The 21,190-nt window shown below is 39.2% G+C and overlaps 1 protein-coding gene across 5 annotated transcripts in view; it reads left to right on the top strand.

The window, feature by feature from the left end:
• Positions 1-21,190, top strand: part of GABRG1 (gamma-aminobutyric acid type A receptor subunit gamma1) — a 74,139-nt gene that overhangs the window by 29,574 nt on the left and 23,375 nt on the right. For all 5 annotated transcript variants that reach the window (XM_074951477.1, XM_074951478.1, XM_074951480.1 and 2 more), the window contains exons 3-5: positions 4,351-4,418; positions 17,866-18,086; positions 20,974-21,056. In XM_074951477.1, the coding sequence (XP_074807578.1) occupies positions 4,351-4,418; positions 17,866-18,086; positions 20,974-21,056 (372 nt within the window). The remainder of the gene's footprint in view (positions 1-4,350; positions 4,419-17,865; positions 18,087-20,973; positions 21,057-21,190) is intronic.

Below are 21,190 nucleotides of genomic sequence, written 5' to 3' on the forward strand. Positions count from 1 at the left end.
GGGTGCAGAACCCTTTGGAAATCTTAGCTATAGTCTGCGGCCCCCCCCAGAGGTCTGTGGATCACAGGTTGAAAACTACTGGTCTAAATAGATGAGACAAAGTCCAAGAAGGAAGACAGAGGCACAAAAAGGTGAAATGACTTGTCCAAGGTCACTAGTAGGGCCAGAATTGGAATCTAGGTTTCCAGACTCCCATGCCAGTGTGCCTTATTCATTAGCCACATTGCCTTTCTGTTTCTGAGAATCTTTTTTCTCCACAGACTTTTGTCCCTGAATAAAGCATAGGTTATCATACTGTTTCCTCTGTTACTTCTCTCCAGAACCAGGAAAACTTGTAGCCCTGTGCTTCATTGGCCTCAAAATTTGACCCATACAAAGAAATACAGACTACACCTTCAACTCCTATCCTGCTGCTTATTGAAATGCAGTAGACATTTAACAGAGAAAGAAACAAAATCAGTCATTAATGCACTCATCCGATATTCCACTTCAGTTATGTTGATAAAATCTGGTGTTGGTTTCAACGTCTCAAGACTTGCAGAACAAAGTTACTTGACTGGGATTATCCTTAACTTTCAAGGTAATAATATCCCACAGAAGAATGTTTGCTGTTGAATTAATTTGACTTATTTATAGTAGCAACATTTTTGTCTCTGAGCCTGAAGCTCAGGGGTTCAAATACCAGAGCAGGATTTGGTCTCTTCCTGATGTTGACACAGCATTTCAGCATTTGAGAACAAGGGGGAGTGCTGTACTGTTAAAAGCAGAATCCTTTCAAGGAGACACTGGATTCCCTTTTCTGCCTGTTTCTGGTGACTGTCCGGATGAAAGTTGAGAATCCTATGATAATTTTGAAATTTAATAAGAGAAAACACCATTGTGTAGCCAGTCTTTCTCTGTCCCTCTCATTCCAATATTCATGAGCTGTGCTGACTGCTTAATAACCACTTTATTTATACGTTCATTATTACTAACTTTGTTGTTTGTACTTTGAAATGCCTAGAGCATAAAGATGCCATTCTAAAACCGTATTTTGTTCTTAACATAATACTGCTGGCTTCTAGATGGAAACAAGGTTGTATAAATCCAAATTACATACAGACATTACTTTGTGGAAGGTTTTTATTATTAATCTGTATAAATTAGGAAATCAATAAAATGCAAGTGTGGTAATGCCTTGCCTCGCTTTTTGTTTGCTTGTTTCAGGGGGTTTTTAGGTTCATTTGGCCCTCCTGATTTTACAGTGATCCATGTTGTTCCATCCTTAGTCCCATGTGTGATGGGTTTGGTCACAGAGACCCCCTTGTGACTGTCACCTGATGTGCTGGAATTACCTCTGAGCCCATTTTCCCTGCCAACTTGGGACTTCCAGAATCCTGTCTTGTTGAGCCAGACACACTAGCCTGCTGCAACACAGACCTAGGGTCTGGTCTAAGCCCCCAAAGTTTCAGACTTAACTGAAAACTGCACAGCAAGTCATCTAGTTCCCAATGGGATCCAAACCCCAAATACATCCATTTTACTTTGTATAAAGCTTACACAAGGTAAACTCATAAATTGTCCACCGTTTATAACACTGATAGAGAGAGATGCACAGCTGTTTGCTCCCCGTGGTATTAATCACTTACTCTGGGTTTATTAATAAACAAAAGTGATTTTATTAAGTATAAAAAGTAGGATTTAAGTGATTTCAAGTAATAACATCCATAACAAAGTAAGTCACAAAGCAAAGTAAAACAAAACACGCAAGTCTAAGCCTAATACATTAAGAAACTGATTACAAGTAATATCTCACCCTCAGAGATGTTCTAGTAAGCTTTTTTCACAGATTAGACTCCTTCCTAGTCTGGGCCCAATCCTTCACCCTGGTACAGTCCTTGGTAACCAGGGGTTTTCTCATAACTGGCAGCCCCCTTTGTCCTGCTCCACCTCCTTTTATAGCTTTGGCACAAGGCGGGAATCTTTTGTCTGTGCTTGTCCCCAACCCTGTCTCATCAATGGAAAAATACAAGAATTAAGATGGATTCCAGTATCTTGTGACATGGTCACATGTCACTGTAAGATCCCTAGTCTCCATTCTTCCTGGGTTGGCTCACATGAACACAGGAAGGTTTGCAGGTAAATAAACCATTTACAATGAATTGTCCTAGTCAATGGGAGCCATCAAGATTCTGAGCCACCACTAATGGCCCACATGTTGCATAATTACAATAGGACCTCAGTGTTATACTTTGTATTTCTAGCTTCAGATACAAGAATGATACATGCATACAAATAGGAGGAATATATTCAGTAGGTTATAACCTTTGTTATGGTACATTACAAGAGACCTTTTGCATAAAGCAAATTGCAGTTACCTCATATTCGCAACCATAAGCATATTTCCATAAAACATATGGAGTGCAACATCACACCCTGCATGGTCCGTTCTCAAAGTGACAAAAACATGGATTGAGATGGTTGATATTTTCAGAATTTCCAATGTGAAATACAAGAGAAAAAGTAAAAATGTTCACTGTTTTCATCCCCCCTGCCCCTGTCCCTGTTCCCTCCACCCCTATTTTTCACCTGTTCTATACAGGCACTGCCTAGATCCAAAAGAAAAAGTCACTCATAGACACAGGGTCCAGCTACTAAATGGCCATGCATGAGCAACATGAGATTCACAAGGACCCTCAAAATGCAAACCTCCAGTATGAAAGGGGGCCATACTCCCCCAGTCAGAAGCTATTACAGTGTTCACTAATTCTTAGATGATTTAGATTCTTTGTAGATGTTTTCCCTAGCCTGCCAACTTTACTTCTGTCTTGTCTGAATTGGGCACCCTGCATCCTGATGTCATCTAAACTCTGATCTCATTCTGAGATTAGGTTATCTATTTTGCTGGATCCGCTGAAATGGGATCTTTGCCAATTATTTCAGTGGAGCCAGGATTTCACCTCATGTCTCCTGGCCCATTTAACAGCATCCTGAACACGTTGAACTGGAGGAGGTAGGCAGATGGAACCATGTGGCACCTCACACGAGGCCCTTGAGGCTGAGGAACAATTAGTGATCTCATGGATCTCTCTCAAACTAGGAGAGGCCCATTCTAGAGACCACAAGTGTGCCCGCAGTATCTCAGCAACCCTTCATCACCTCCATACAGCCATGTCACATGACCTCAAATGTTCTTTGGAACTGAGAAAATAGAACTCCACTTGGATCAATGAGAAAGTGGAAAAATGAATTCTATATTAAATACTTTCCTTGTGGCTCTTCCTCCTTTTCCTCCATAAATCAGCAGAGGGACAAAGGGGCTTCATTTTAAAAATCTTCCAGCCCACTCCCACCACATTTTTATACTGCCCAGTCCTCTTGGCTAGGGACAATGAGACCACAGGACCTTAATTCTTAACACTTAACTGCCCTGTTGTGAGGTGCTGCATGACATGTCCTTTTCCCTTCATGTATATCTTCACCTACTCTGCAATATGAGGTGGAAAAAGCAAAAATTCATAGTAACAATGTTTTTAAAAACAAATATTTCTATTGCTGAGTCCTGGCCTCTCTCACTCTCAAATTCCCATCCTATAAATTAGCCGGGGGAAGTTACTGCATATCCTGTGACACCTATATAAGAGCAGACTTTTATAAGGTAGCCAGGTATTTTAAGAAACTATCCAAATAAACTGAATGCAATTCTATCCTTCCTCTGTTAGAAGATGATCTCTTGAAAGAAGCTAGTTTTTGCTGAACACTTTAGACTGTCTTCTTTGTATTAAGAAATGAAAGTCATTTAAATGTTAAATACTTTAAGAGTTCTAAATTTTGTCTGTGAAGTGACATATTGATCTAGTTGATAAGGATTATTAATGCATCTTCAGGTATGCTTTCATTGGAATATAATTACATAGGTTGAAGAAACCTGGCTAAAAGCCAGTTTATTTTTCCTACACATCTTCAATAAGAATTGACAAATTACACATGATTTTTCCAAACATTTTCTTCTTTCTGTTTATGATTCAAATTTTATTTTGGAGGATGAATCTTTTTAATTTCTTCCTCTACCTGACCTTTTCCCATCACTGCTTCATATAGTCACGAAACGTATCAGACAAAGGTACGTTTTCCAGTGTGAAACAAAGATTCATGTTGATGACTGTAATTTAATGACAATGAAAAAAGGGATTTATGTTCCATGTGATTCTGTGCACAGTGATCAAAAGCCAATCTTATGCAATGACTACTCCTTCTGTATTTGATAAAGGGATCACTTTTATTCTTATTTTAATAAATAAGTTACATTAACAGCATACAGTATATAGAGTTGATTACATATGTAATTATTATGGTTGCTCTTTTGTTTAGTGAGAACTACGGTAATTGAAACAGATGTCTATGTTAACAGCATTGGCCCAGTTGATCCAATCAATATGGTAAGTCCTGATTGACTGAAAAATATGTTTGGATAAATAAGAAATGCCACCACTTTTATTCAAATTATTGCCTTTAACTCCTCTAACTTTCATCCAATTATAGTGTGCCCCTGTAGGGTTAAAGAACATTTGTATTATGTTTTTAAATTGAATTATGATACCATTATGACAGAAGCTGAAGATTCTCTGTACTTGCCAGCAATTGCCATGTACATTGGCCAAAATGGACAGTCTATATGCAAATAAATGGACACAAATCTGACATCAGGAACCATAACATTCAAAAACTAGTAGGAGAACACTTCAACTTCTCTGGCCACTCAGTAAAATATTTAAGGGTGGCAATTTTGCAACAGAAAAGCTTCAAAAATAGACTCCAAGGAGAAACTGCTGAGCTTGAATTAATATGCAAACTAGATACCATTAACTTGGGTTTGAATAGAGACTGGGAGTGGCTGGGTCATTACACATATTGAATCTATTTCCCTAAGTTAAGTATCCTCACACCTTCTTGTCAACTGTCTAAATGGGCCAACTTGATTATCACTACAAAAGTTTTTTTCTCCTGCTGATAATAGCTCACCTTAATTAATTAGCCTCTTACAGTTTGTATGGCAACTTCCAACTTATCCGTATATATATATATATATTTCTTACTATATGTTCCATTCTATGCATTCGATGAAGTGGGCTGTAGCCCACGAAAGCTTATGCTCTAATAAATTTGTTAGTCTCGAAGGTGCCACAAGTACTCCTGTTCTTTTTATCTAAACACAAGCTCTCAAAAAGCAGGAAATGTATGCGTTGCTTACATACCAAGGTAATAGGTGTCTTAGAAAAACCTAAAGTAGATGGTATGACCTATGGCCAAGGATATACATTCTACCCTAACAGCCTTACAAGCCCAAGGCCTCTGGCATGAACTGTAGATACTGTCAGGGAGTCACTGTCTCTGACTGGGCTATATGGGAAAGAATAAGTGAAAAGCCTCTGAGAGGGGAGAGCAGAGGAGCAATGGGGTAGTGGAAAGCTATCAGATCTCCACCCTCCCTGTAGCAAGCTTCTGCAACCCCATCTGTCTGCCTATTGTGGCCTCCTTTCATCTCCTCTCCTGACACCTAGTTTCCCTTGGCAGTCCCTGAAGCAGTTCACTGTGGCAACGGCATATGTGGCTAAGCAGCCACCTGTCCAAGGGTGTAGCAAATAGTAGCCTCTTCCATCAGACACCAGCATCAGTGGACAGCAATCTAATTTCAGTTGTTGGGTTTAGTGTGCAGATGCTGGGTGTAGTGTTGGTGGCCTGTAATATACAGGAGGTCAGAATAGATGGCCTGGTGTCCCTTCTAGCCTCAGACTGCATGTCTTTAATGTCTCTTCCTCCCCATTCTGTATTTGTTCATCTTTCAGTGCTCGTATTGGGCCAGATTGTGATAGATGCTTGCTACCAGTTCAATACTATTTCACACCATGAGCAGTCCCACTGCAGTCAGTAGGGCTACTTAGTGGAGTAAGGTGCTAGTTAGTGGAGTAAGGGTATCACAGTCTGGCCCTGAAGAAATCGCCTGTGTTAACGTTGTACCTTTTCTACTTTGGGCCCAGATTGTGATCTTCTTACTCGTACTGTTGAGCAGTTACTAACTAGAGTACTCCCACTGAAGTCAGTGCAACTGTTCATGTGAGTAACTGCTGACCAGTGTAAAGACAGGTGGAGAGAGTGTTGCAATTTGGCCCATGTCAACTATAGCGTCACTTATTTATATGAAATACATTAAAATCACCATCCTCTTTGGTTTCTGAAATATACTAATGGTGTATGGCTTTGAGTCAGTTATCATGCATTTCATAAAAAATAAAGCTTATTATGAAAGGAAAAACTACTGATGCTGGAGACAGACAAATCCACCCCTCACCCCACCAAAAAAAAATCAAAGCCCTTTTGTTCCCCATACATTTTTAAAATCAAGAGAGAACTAAATATCACAGATATGGAAGAACTGTAACCAGAAGTTTAGAAAGACATCCGTAAGGCATCAAATTCCACATCCTGTTCTTAACACCAGTGTTTCATATTCAATTAGTTCCTGGAAATATTCATAGAATTCTCTTTCCTATCAAGTGTTGCACATTTATTAGGGAAGGTGATTTTGCTAGAATTCAGATACTTATGCCAAATAAAGGTCATTTAATTTCAAAACCTTTCATTTTCCAAACTGGTGATATTTTACAGGTAAGAATCTTTTTCAATAAAATATTTCACTTTCTTTACATATCACTTAGTCATAAGTGGAACATTGGGTGCTAAAGATATATTACTTTGAAAATTACATTAAGAGCTTCAAATATGAGCAAATAAGTACAGTGTGGAAGTTTATTACTGGCTTTATTTTCTCTCATGAGGCCTGGTTTATTGATCATCCATAAGCCTTTGTCTTTTGGGTTTCTTGCATAACTTTACATAAATATATAATTCAATCAAACTTTTACATCCTCAGTGAAATAGAGAAATATACATCTAAAAATGTGCAGTTGTAAAAAAAAAAAAAGGGGGGGGGAGGGGGAACATACGTTGTTATAATAAAAAGTATAAAACTGGGAAAATGCAGAGGACTGTGTTAGCAACCTGACAGCGGGCAACTCTGTTTCACAAGTATGTAACCCACATCTATTCTGTGGTGCTTTGTCTCCCTCCATTGGTGGCTGAGGTTGATAAGCCTGCTATAACTTTACCTAAGAGAGGTGGCTCTTTCAGTGCAGACAACAGAGGCTCATTGTTTCAGGTCCAAAGGTCACAGGTTTGATCCCCGCTGCCAATGACCCACCCAGGGACATTACATTGCAAGTATATTTACACACCTTTATCTGAGTTGCTGTAATGTCTCCCATAATGTTTTATCTGGCGTAAATAAAACAAAATATAACGATCTTGATTTTTTTTAGCTGTTACTACCTTTTCTCTCTCTTTATCTGCCACTGTTCTTCTTTCATGCCCCCTTTTCTCTCTTTCCTTCTATCCTAAAACCAATAAAATGCTTAGTTTCCCTCTCTCAGTTTCTTCATTCTCCATCTCCTTACTCAAACATCTCATTCATCGTCATTCCATACACCAGGCCATGATTAGATAAAGAGGATATCTCTGCTCCTGGGCTAGGTTGATTTCAATGTGAAGGAAGACTCTAAGGTGCTGGGTTGAAGACAAGGCTCCACTCTGTACTCTCAGGGCATCTGTTGGCTTTTTTGTCAGCCTCTGCTATGCAGTGAGTGGCAGACTTCACTTCTGTTAGGAAGGACTTACCGGGGAGGCAGATTTCTCTTTCAATTACTTATTTCAAGTTAAACACCCAAAATTCTACAGCTTTTTCAGCCAGTAAATCTCCAGGTTTTGGGGCTAATATGCTGCAGTTAGATCGATGTTTGGAGGATGCTTTCTAAAAAAAATACTTTGTAGCTTTGAAGTGTACAATCCATATTTGAATTGATAAGATGTTGTTACAGCTGCTGAAAAAGGATGGTAGTACCTTATCTTCTAAAGCCTATTAAAGTGCTTTTGGTATTTAGTGCCCAGGAAAATGGGCTGATCATTGACCACAAGAAACACCAAGCTGCGCAGCATGTAGCATGCCGGTTGTGCTCAGTGGTGTAAAATGTGTGAATTCCATAAAATTGGACAATTTTTCAAAACCTTCAGTAACTTAGTGGTACACAGATGTAAAGATCACACAAATGAAGAAATTGCACCTCTCCCATATCTACACGTATTGTTACATGTAACACATTATATTACTACCCTAAAGAGATTAAAGCAAACTAACTTTTGTCTCTTTTCTAGTCTGTACATTTTCACAACAGTTTGTATATCATCAGTTTCATTGTTTCCACTGTATAAGCAATTAGTCTACTCTGCAAAGCAAAAGGGGGATGCAGGGGTGCGGGGTTGTAATATTTTAAAAACATTATTGTAAAACCACCAAAATTGGATGGCATAATTCATGACAATATTTATAATTAACTTATTTTAGAAACTTGTGGTGTCCTTCTATTATTTAGTCTGCTCGTACAACACAATATAGTCAGAAACAGCTTCTTTGTAACAGAATATAACACTGAAGTGTTATGTCACATGATCCTCTGTTTCTGAACTAGTTTGAAAGAAGAATTATGAAGAGGAAACCAATTACCTTTCTGATTTTAGCCTTCGTCCCCCAGTGCTACCTGATGAGCACACTTATACTTGCATGAAAAAAGAGGCTTAAGTGTATGTGAGATATTTGGTAGAATTTGTCTTTGATTGCACCATTTTGTAGATGTTGGCTTCCAGGATTTAATTTACTAAAGTTCTACATAAATTTTAAATGGTGTGGACATGATAATCATTCTCTTGTACCTAAAAGGTGTTTTCAGACACCATATGGGCTGTGAGTATCTACAGACACCAAGTGCGTGAGTAAATATTTTCCATGTACAGTACTGGTACAATGCTGTCTAGTCTTTGGCATCATACAGTAGCCACACAAGATATGGCTAAGAGCATTTTGAATGACCAATGCCCTGGTTACAGCAGTAAATTCTGCTGAGGCACAGGTTCTAGCAGCATAGAACTTAGGCCCAGATCACACGATGAGTTTCCAATTCTCATCCTTCTGCCTTTTCTTAACCATGTTCTAATATCTGCTGTTGCACATAAGTATCAAATTCTGCTAATGCTATACAATACCATATGGCCCTCTTCATAGCCTTCACTCCTCTCTCCTTCTTCTATCCAACTTGCTCCCCACACAGACGGGCTACTTGGCTGCACTGTGGTAATTTTTTGTGTGATTTCAGATCAGCCCCTCTCTCTGGTGATCTGTAGGACAGACTCACTATTTTTAATTTCTTGTACCATTTGTAATACTTTCTGAGCTATCCCCTACATTGTCAATTAGACAGAAATATATCAAAAATACCCCTGTGCATTATGACTACTCCCTAGGCTTCCTGTGCAAATATTGCCTTGTGATGTTGTGTTCCAACTGTGAGAATCATTGTACCAAACTTAATTTCTCTCTATTAAGTTTTCACACTATCATGCAATAGTTACTTTACAGTTCATCTTGCCTAACTAACATTTAACATACACTTTGAGATCCTTAGAAGAAAGCCTGTGTTTATGCCATCATGTACACGTACTACACTGGTCAAGAAGTAGTGATTTCTCTTTGCAGTTGCATTTGTGCACCATAGATGCTTACAGTGAGTACACTATATTTTGATTTCTTTTTCTTTGCTTATTACTTTTGGTTGAGTCTTATACGTTCTTATTACCATGTTTTGTTTTAGATGCTGTGGAAAGTGCATCAGTGACATTTTAGTTCAAACAGTTTTGGCTTTTTTGCTTTTTTGTTGGTTTGGCATAAAATAATTTATTGAGGTTTCATTTTTTTGAAGTATCAATAAATATCTCTGTACATCATAGATCAAATCTCATTTTAATAGAGGTTAGTTCAGAATGAATTTTGAAGCATTTTTGAGATTTTACAGCATAATTGAATTTGTGCAATTTGTTCCCTTAAAATTTGCACCCACATCTTTGGGCCTTCTGCTCAATTATGGATGATTGGGCTGCTTGAGTGTCTCTAGTTACATTATAGTGGGTATAACTCAAGAAGTCAGAGGTTCAGCAAGGGAACTCCTGTGTGTTTTAAAACAAATAAATAAAATCCAAACTCTCACGTGCCATAACTGCAGTAAGTACCCTAATAAATATTTCAGGTAGACAAATAATTAACTGGCATGATACTTATTAGTAGTCTCTAATTATACAGAAGAGTCAAAATAACTCTTATTATTTATTTATACAACCACTTGTCTATTTTTCACATTCGTAATAACCCAGATTAGTATGTACACCAGATGTAACAACAAAGAATATGAATTTATCTGTTGTATTATTACAATTTAGGGAGTCACACAGACTTTTTCCTATACACCTCTTGTAAACATGTCATTGCAGTATTATTTCCATTAGTCTGGCATATGTTCACATGACAGCCTATAGTAAGATCTGTTAATGGGAATGATCTGATTGGTTTAAAGTTTCCAGCCGTTGATGAAACTGTGTTCTGTTCAATAAAGATCCTATAAGCCCCGGCTGCCTCTCCTCCCCATCAACACAATATCAAAAATGTCAGATTTATAGGTCAAAATCTATTGCAACTCATTGGGCTTCCCAGATGTGCCCTTAGGGTCCTAAGGAAATAACCAAAAGCGTTTGCTGAAACAAATAATTTAATTTCAGCTTCAGTCCCAGGCATGGGTATCTGCTGTTGATGAATCCATTGCTGAGCCTGAAACAGTTCCCATAGTTTTAAAAACAGGGGGCTTTAAAATAACCCACCAAAGAGAGCAGCCACATTTTAGAACTTTTGTTAGAGTATCTATAAATGAAAGTCTGCTAAATATTTTAATACTGGAGATCTTGCTTAAAAGCCCTTGTCTGACATGCAGGTAGAGGGTGTGTGTGTGTGTGTGTGTGAGAGAGAGAGAGAGAGAAAATAAGAGCTCAGGGGCAGTATGCTGGTGATAAAACAGCTAATGCTGACAGCTTTATTCCATGCATTCCTGCCTCTTAGATCATATTTTCACTATTTTGTATTTGACTGCCTTGATCGCCTAACCCTTTTATCCCCACACCAAACTGTGTCTGGAATTTAGTAATATCTCTCTTTATTGATAAGGACAGAATGCCAGTATATTTTCTTTAACTTTCCTGAAGAAGAATAAAAAAAAATCCTCTATTTTTCTGGAAATCTCTTGCTGAAAACGCTTTCTTTCTGTTTAAGTCTTCAGCCAGAATCAACCCAAGAGGGCAATGACCTCTAGACAGAACTGAGCTGATATGAATCAAATGGGTTTTCTTCTTCATCTCTGCAACTTGTTTGAAGCAAGTTGCACTGCAGACCTTTGCTGAATCTTCATCTCAGACTTTGGCTGAAGCAAGTCTTATGCTATTTCTTGGACTTTTGGTTTAGGGAAATATGGTTGCATTTGTATTTGTCCCATAAAGAATCAGGGCATTTTTACTCTTAATTTCCTGTTTTCCATATAAAATACGCTCCAGTTAGCACATCCCCTCTAGCATGTCAGACCCACTTTGCTGCACATTACTCTTTAATACACCCTTGTATTGTGGAATAGAAAATCAGTTATAAGACTACTAGAAAAACATTAAGAAACAAACAGTTTCCTTTTTTGTTGGATTTTACTTACTCTTTGAAGTCACTGTACTCCTCAGCATGCTGGAATGACACATGGTTTCCATCACAATGATTGTAGTTAGGCCTTAGAATCGATGTTGTTGTTCCAGATGCAACAGCTGGTTTACAACCTGTGCAATAACTTTTGCAGAATTAGTTACATCCACGTAGAACGTCAGAGAGCATGGTCTGTTTCCTTTTCTCAGGGCCTTCCAACAAAAAGTCAAGTGTCTAGCTGTACTTGAATGCTGACTATGCATGTTTTTTCATTTGCTGTTTGAAATTGTGACAGATCTCAGGAGTTGTCTTATTTAAATAGCATGTAGTGACTGTTCCTGATTTTCTTAGTGCAGTTACTTTTTATTATTGATTGATTTTTTTCATTGGCACTACTCAGCTGAGTAATTGCTCAACCATTCACAATCTGGCTGTCTGATGGTCATCCATCACTATTCATTATTCTCTCCATTTTGAATTATGTCACAGTGCTGGAGAATAATATTTGTGCCACAGTTGAAAAGAGATGGAGAAAAATTGAGGTAAGCTTTAAATAATTAGGCAGGCTAGCTCTTTATTCAAGTTATGGGAGAGCAGAGTTCTAAAGAGTTCAGTGTCTAATCAAATGGCTAACATATGTCATGGTCATTGAACTCTAGGTATAATTTGAGGCTAAGTATGAATGAACAAACATTTTGCTGTGGCCATAGATTAAATCAGTTTTAGTTTGCATGGCTATTTTATCACTCGTTTCATTTCAAAGAGAAAGCAGTAAACCATTTTTATTTTAACATTGTGGCACTGAAAGGCAAAAGGTTTGATAAAAGACTAATGGAAGAAGTGATAGAATTGTTACATTTAACTTTCTGTACCAAAACAAGAGAGATTAAATAATCATCTGGAGAGAGATGCTGCAGTACAGGAGTATACTGTATTATAAATCTAAAATACTGTTCTGCTGGGTGGTATAGAAGTAAACTATTAGTTTCTACACACACTATGACCTTCAATCATCTGGTTGTGGCCAGCACTGCGGACAGGATACTGGGCTAGAAGGATGTTGGGTCTGATTTAGATCGTAGGAACTGCCACACTTATTCATCAAATTTTAGGAGCCACACTTCTCCCTCTTGTAGAGAAATTACAGGTCCTTCAGGAAACAGGGAATGAAATCGATAGCGGTTTCATCTTCTAGAATTCATGACTCCACTAAGATCAGTGCAGATATAAAGCCAACACCAGAGGCAGGATCTTTCTCTGGTCTTTCTCTTCCTACCTCTCTTTAGCACAGCCTTCAGTACTGGCTGTTGAACTCAAAAACCTCTTGAAAGTGTCAGTCAGCTGTGCAGAGGGGCTCTGTAGGAAAGTAATGCAGCCAGAGAATGTATTATGGATCCTCACGAATAGCAGTCTTTCCGTGCAGATGAGGAAAGATAAGAATGCTTTGGAGGTGGAAGAGAAAGGGAGTGAGTTGCATGTGGAGGGCCCCCCTCTGACATCTTTTCTCACAGATCCATAGAATTGGGTCCAATGTTGCACAGCAGTGAACTATTCAGCAACAGATTATTAATTTTGTTGTATTATATTTTATGCATTAAGTTGTATTTGAACGGTGATAAATGCTGCATGCAAGGTGTTAGCAAATATACGACTATGTCTAGAACTCGTATTCAGAGCTAAAATGTAAGATAATATAAGTAGCTGGCTTGGTTCCCTTGCTGGAAACCCTGTTTTCCTTCAAAATCTTCTAGTAGTTTTTCTTCCTTTTTAACCTAAATTTGTTGGGGTGGTAAGTGTTCTGTGGCTGTGTGAAATTTTCCTGCTCTGGTGGGTTTGACAGTAATGTTACTTTGATATATTTCTTGTTTGCAGTTCTACTGTGAAAAGTGAATATTTAAAATGCCACCTTCTCACTCTCCTGATCTGCTCCTGTTGTATATTGAAAACATCATCTGTTGACTTCACTCACCTAGTGACTACTTTTTACTCCTGTTAATGCTGCAGAGGTAGCTCTAGGAGAGGGAGCTGGTGCCTGTTCTTTTCTTATGTGTCTTCAAAAGAATTACTTACTCAGTTTCAATTAAACTTGTGCAGCCCACCGAAGTCACTTGAGGGCGGTGGGGAAGTTCTCCATTGCACTGTGTTTTGTGTGATCATTTACACAAGTGCAGAGTGAGTGCCAAAGGCTGCCTGTCATTCTGACTTTGTAGCATTTTGCATCCACTTTGAATTGCTGTAGCTGACTACACAAAGCACAGGCAAATGGAGAGTCAGGCTTTGTTTTGAAGGCAACATTTAAAGACAAAGGGGTTGCACAAATATAACCGATGGCCTAATTTGACCTGTGGAACCACAACTGCTGGTGATAGTAGCTGTCAGGAAATAAATTAGACTCTTAGATCCAGATGATCCCAGGTCAGTCTGCATGATTAGCAGTTACAGGCCCCCCAGTCTCCTCCCTCCCACCTTTTCCTTATACACTGATGATTTTTGAACTGGAAATCACTCAAGGACAATAAGCAAAGCCCCACAGTGCCTTATTGGCAGAGTGATTTTTCAGAAAACAGAGACACTTCAAATTGTAATTGTGTTTAAAGTCTTTGCAATTTCTGACAAGATTGTGGATATGACTGAGACTTGTTTCACCCCGTGTAAGGGGCCATATAGCTACTCCACCCAGGAGCAACCCAGGAAAAGAACAGTGATACAGATGATAATAATTCCTTCCCTGGTCTCCCCCACCTTGATTCAGAAGGTCAGTAAGTTTTACCGCTATGCCATCCTCATGCTAGCTCAGCTGTGCAGGTTGGCATATGGGGCAAGATGGAGGGAAGAGAGTAGGGGCAGGGCATTCTCCACACATGTAGACCCATAGAACCCTTCACAGGGTGAGGGAGTGGGTCTGTCCTTCTATTCCCTTTTTCCCATTCATGACATAAAAGGGCAAGTCACTATCTTGCCCTGTATCAGTTACATAACATCTTTAAACTGTTATAGACCTAACTTGTTCCAAGTGTGTTATATTACAATTATTCAGCTGATATTTTGTTTTCCCCCTGGGCTCTTTTCCTACCTCTCTTTTCTGTGTTTTCTTCCATTCATCCCACTCGCCCTGGAATCTTCTCCTTGGTTTGCCTGCCTTGTCATCTCTCCCCCAACAAGGCACTTCTGAAAACATATATCAAAGTTCAGGGCAACTGCACTTTTATTCCCCTCCATGGTCCCTCAAGAGCACTGACTCTAGGCTCCTGGTTCCTCAGCAGTCACCTCTCTTGGGCAGTGACCCACATTTCATTCCCTCCTCAACAAGGTTTTTTCCAGGCTGCACAGTTCCCTGACTGTGTTGTGATGTCCACAGCAAGCCAGCATCTGCACTTTGCTTTCTTTTCAAGGCTATGAACAGCATAATTGCCAGCAGTTATAAGTTGCCCCAAAGTCCTTTATAAGCAAGCAAATTTATTCTTAAGGTGAAAGCATTGTACAGAAATCCTATTAAAAACAATAAAAGAACCTACACACATGCAACTGAACTTACCAAAGATCACACCCAGACTCCAACAAGGGCTCTGGTCACAGTCAGTCCTGCAAACTCCACAAAGGAGTTTTTCTGTGATTACAACAGCCTTAGCTCAGAAAGCCACTGCGCCATTATTAAACACAGTCTTTTGAAGTTCATATCACTTCCAACTGTTTGCATAGCATCTTCACCCCAGAGAGGTTACATACAATCCCAGTCCACAGGCATACATAACCTTTGCATATGGTACAATGGACTCCAAAGATACTTAAATTTAACTCAGTAAGGGTTTTTTTAGAAAATTGGCATATCTGCCACAACATACTTAATCAAAACGACCTTCAAACCCTAGTTCTCCCGTCAATGAAGTGTGACCTTTTTCTTTTTTATATAGGCAGCTAAACAAAGAAAACAGCCAGCAGTTGAAGAGTAGGATTAGCAATATGTGCCAAACGTCATGATTCAATCATATGCCTTTTTCCTCCACCCTAGGTTGCAAAAGCAACGTTTGAAAATTAGGAAGTGCCAGAATTAAGACTGCCTATGCAACGTTAATTCTGTTCCCTGCATGCATTCTGATACAATCTTTAATTATATGGTCACATACTATTTTTCCACCTGTCCCCCTGCTTCATTCAATGCACAGGATGGACAGTGCTCAGGGAATGAGACAGCTGCTCCATATTTTTATCATCATCATTCAATTAGTGATCCCTGCCGTATTTACTGTACCCCATCCAAAACCTGCACTGAATACTGAATCATTCATTTCCTTGTAGTCTTTTCTATGGCACTCATTGCTTTTGTCTCTGAGTGTTTCACAAACATTAAATTTAATCGTAACAACCTTCCGGGAAACAAGTATTAGTATCCCCATTTTGCAGAGGGGGAAACTAAAACTAAGACAGTGACTTTCCTGAGGCAGTGAATCAGCAGCATCTCTTATTGATCTTTCGTTTTATGTTATTAGATACAGGAGGGGGCAGATCTCTAGCTGGTGTCAATTGGCAATGGCTCTATTGACTTCAGTGAAACTATGGCTAGTTTACACCCACTGAAGATCTGGCCCAAGGTTTTTATTTAACAAGTATTGTTTCCTTCTTCCTTCTTTCCTTTCTTTCTTTTTTGTAAAATCTGGCTGATTTTTATGTTGCTGGAAACACATTGAACTGAACATATTTTGGGTATATTAATTGCTTAGAAAACAAAGACATTAGTACCTCTGCAGTCAGTTTTACTTTTATATGACTGACATTGTATCTTGTTTTCTGAAGAGACCAACATTTAGAGGCGGTATTTGAGTGACCCAGGTCAAATAATTGAGCACTACACATAAGTGGAGTCCACTGTAATTGATAATACCTTCCTTTTTCATGGCATTGAATTCTATGCAAGACAATTTATATTATATAATAGGGCAGATTGCCCCTCCAAGTTAAAGCTGTGGTGATTCCCCCACCCCAGGAAATGGTGTGTTGTTCCCCTCCATGTCAAAACTAGCACCTCTACAAGAGACCAAAGCCAGCTGCATGAAGACCCTGTGCCCTTACACAGGGTCAGCCTCTCCGGTCACACTCCCCGTGGCTACAGCTGTCCCTGGGACAAGGATAGAGAGCTGTGTGGAAAGGTACACCTCCACCCTGGCCTTCCAAGTCATCTTGTTCCCCAGAGCAGACCCTGAATGCACTGAAAGCCTGTGCAAGGTCTCTCTGGGGAAAGAAACATTGTTGCAGACACTTCCATGCATGGATGGTCCCTTCCCCGTGGGTCTCAAGGGCCTAATATGGCCCTGTGTCAGTAACAGAACTCTCTTCAGAGGAGATGGTGTCAAGTTGCTCCTTTGTCTTAAGTGCAGAGCCGCCCTGAGGGATTTCTGAAGAACAAGTCTAACACAGCCATAAAATTTCTCCCCTCCCATGCTGTACAGTTATTACTGTCATATGTAGATGCAGACTGAATTGTCTAATGAGAATCCTAGTTTCTTATTACCATTCTTCTGTTCTGGACATAAAATATCTACTAGGGAAATTAGCTTTCCATCAAGATAAGATGTTACCTACAGCCTAAAATGGATATGTGGTTTTCTTTAACAACGTTTCCTTCCTACTGTGGACTTCTGGAGTTGTTCCTCCCGACTCCTTATGCAGTTCATGATCAAAATTTACATGGCAAATGGTGAGGTTTCCTTTGCTGCATGTTCATGAATTTTTCAAAATGTATTTAACTTGACTGGTAGACAAATTCCATATTTTTTGTCATGAGACATTCATGGAAATGTTGAAAAATGACCACATTTTACCCATGGGAAAACTTTTCACAAAATGGTCAAGATAATTTAAAAAACAACAACAACCAGGCCTACAAACTCTGGTCTAACCAAGTTATGCTTGGTGAAAGAGTAGTTCTATCTGCATTTTGAACCTTGGGTCTGCTCTATCTCACATTTAGGTACCTATGGTCCCAAGTGGCTGTTCTGGCAACTGATTTAGGGATGCTCCAGTCATGTCCCCCATTCCTCGGTTACTCCTTTTATATCAGAGGCTAGAAGTGCTGTACACTCCTCAAGCAGTGCAAAGGAGTCCATAGCAGAATGAAGGAGCTCACCTTAAGTTTAACTTTTAAAAAAGTATATTTGGCATATTGGCTTTGGTTGTTTGTGTATGTGTAAATATAAAAAAAAATATGGTTTCTCTTTTTCTAGGAATACACCATAGATATAATTTTTGCCCAGACTTGGTATGATAGTCGCCTAAAGTTTAACAGCTCAATGAAAGTGCTTATGCTTAATAGCAATATGGTTGGAAAAATTTGGATTCCAGACACTTTCTTCCGGAACTCAAGAAAATCTGATGCTCATTGGATCACAACTCCAAATCGTTTGCTTCGAATCTGGAGTGATGGACGAGTATTGTATACTCTGAGGTAAGGGCTCATGAACTGGATGCAAAGGAGCTCTTCATTAATATTTTCACTCATTGTTATATTCTGCAATCCATTACAATTAAACCTATTGATTTTACAACTTTAATAACAATTGCAACTGGCAGAAATAAATGAATCATCATTACTAATATTGTGAATGGGACTTTGAAAGAATTATAGTAAGAAGTAACTTCCAGGTCCCTTTCGGTTTCAAAGTTCAGAGGCTCAGAAACAGACGTGGAGATGAATAAGTTGTGGCTTAGTCAAGTGGAACATAAAATATATGCTGTTGTAATGTACTGCTCAACAAGAAATTAAATAGGAGCAGGGGGCAGATTTGTTTTAGTTAGGTACAAGAAGACAGTAAAGATAAATAAGATTAATGTAATGCAACAAGCCAATACCGTAATTTGTGTTTAACTCTTCAAGTGTCACAATTCCAGCTGTACACTGGACAGCAGACTTACTGGACTGAATTGAACTCTTAACTGTCCCCTATAGCTATTTTGCACAAAATTATATTTGAATAAAAGAAAGCACTCAGTTAAAATATTAGTCAAAAATACTTTATTTATATATATGGGGTAGGAGTGCCCATTACGGGAAACAGTTGTTTGCCAGTATAGGAAAGTATCCTGTAATAATCCTTTAGAAGGAAAAATAATCTAACATGATTTAAAAGGACACTGTTAACTTGATTTTTTAAAATGTCTTATTTTGAAGAGTGCAGTTTTCTGATAGAGCCTTCTGATGGAGCCCTCTTTAAAGAGTATATCCTCTTTTGCAGAATTTCCTGTATAGAGTTTTATGTTCATCTGCTAATGTTTAAAATGTTTGTTAGCTTTTTTGAGCACCACCACCAAACCTGCTCAGACCCATGTCTTCTACTGTCTTCCAGCCAGCTTGCTGCCTGTCCAATTGCAGTTCCAGGTTTGCTGCTGCTGTTTCTGGTTAATATTCTTTTAGAAGGCCTAGGGAAGAGCACTCATGTAAGCTGTCCACGAGCAGTGGATGAGAGTGATGTCACCAAGCTAGAGTATGAGACAGGAACTGTAATCAACCTTCAGCAAAACCCAGTGCTGTCCAATGTACACATTTGTATCAGGGAAAAAGATGGCCTGAATTTGGCCTAAAGTGGAAGTAAATGGAGAAAAGCAAAGTTCATATGATAGCGAATGATGGAGCAACAACAGGATCTGACAACACATCACGCCATTTGGCTACAGTACCCCTATTGGCCTTCACCACTTCCCTTTTGGCACTTTATGGAGCAGGATTGGCACTTCTTCACCCTCAACTTCATAGGCAGGCTGATTTTCTGCCTCCCTGAAATTGGTCAGCTGATCTCTTCAAGACACCCATCTGTGATCCCAAACCTAATTTGAGTTGTCTTAAATAAAAGCTGATTTTATTGGTTAACTATCCAAAAAGAACAAATAACAGAAAAGAAAACACAGGGAATAAATGCATGTACTGTAGTTGGCTACTTAAAAAAAAGCAAACAAACAAAAAAAAAAACCCCCATCACCTGGTGGATACAAAACTTTCAAATTGAAATATAGTATGTTTTCTGCAGCATGGTAGAAGTCCTTTCCTTCTTGCATCCTGAAGTCTATCCATCTGTCTCAACTGGTCAGGTCAGATTTCCAGAAAGGCCCCGAAGAAGTGTGTATATAAAATAGCAACTTACTTCATAGTCCTATTTTGCTTGCCAACTTCTCCCCCAGCACCCCTCCAAAAACACAGGGATATTTAAGCATGGTATTACTCTCAGAAATCAGTTTACCTGACTCCTATCAAAAAGAAGGGGAGATTTAATTGCACAAATAGCAGTTAGGTGCCTAATTCCCAGTGGAAGTTAATGGGAGCTGCGTGCCTAACTTGTGCCTTTGAAAGTTTTCTGCATAGATGTAAGGTATAATTTTCAAAAGCCCCTAAATGACTCAGCAGCCTAACTCTTATTTTCTGGAGTTATTTAGGGCACTTATCTTCTTGACAATATTACTCCTGGGCATCTTCTCTTTAAGAGCCTGATCTTCCTACTTATATTGGGGGGAGGGATAGCTCAGTGGTTTGAGCATTGGCCTGCTAAACCCAGGATTGTGAGTTCAATCCTTGAGGGGGCCATTTAGGGATCAGGGCAAAAATTGGGGATTGGTCCTGCTCTGAGCAGGGGGTTGGACTAGATGACCTCCTGAGGTCCCTTCCAACCCTGATATTCTATGTTTCTATTAGTACCACTAGTTTCATTGAAACTACCTACATGAGTAAGATCTGCAGGATGGGGCCCTATGTACACAATTCCACTATTGCACATCTAGACGTCAGGCATAATGATTCTGAATCCCACCTTAAGAGAAGCCATTAGAGTAGGTTATTAGGTGGTCTAATATATAACCATCTATCAATGGCTTTCACATAAAGAACATGTGGTTTAAGACTTCCAGAGCGTGCAGTGGAGGGAGCACAGCTCCTGCTCCTCTGCTATGCTGGTGGAGAGCTCTCCCAGTCTTGGGTAAGTGGCACTTTTCTACAACTCCCCCTCCTCTTTGGTTAGTGAGGGGAGAACTGCTCCTCCTATTTTAATCAGCTCATACTAGTGAAGAGCTGAAAGGACACAAAAATAGAATGGCATACTCGATATACCTTGTGGGTAGCATAACTGGTCATGCAAACTAGCATGACCAGACACACGGGTCTTCAAGTAGTATTTGGTGATGGATACCATTCTTTAGAAATGATATTGAATACTTTTTGTACATGGTCAGTTGCCTATCCCTAATACACATTCACTGGCCAAAACGACTTGCATGTACTCTAATATGTAGTACAAAGGGTCTAGGTGCTTGAACATAACCTCACTCATAAAACTTTTTCTTCTAATTAGGTTGACAATTAATGCTGAATGTTATCTTCAGCTTCATAACTTTCCTATGGATGAGCATTCCTGTCCTCTGGAGTTTTCAAGCTGTAGGTGGTAAAATACTTCATAATTTTATTTTCTATTATTTAAATTCAGACACTGTTGATTGCTAGGCTGCAAAGCAGCAGGTCCGTGATTGCACATTAAATTCTTGCAGAACAGAAAACAATTAGCCGTTTAT

Source organism: Natator depressus, chromosome 4, assembly GCF_965152275.1.
Source record: "Natator depressus isolate rNatDep1 chromosome 4, rNatDep2.hap1, whole genome shotgun sequence".
NCBI lineage: Eukaryota > Metazoa > Chordata > Testudines > Cheloniidae > Natator > Natator depressus.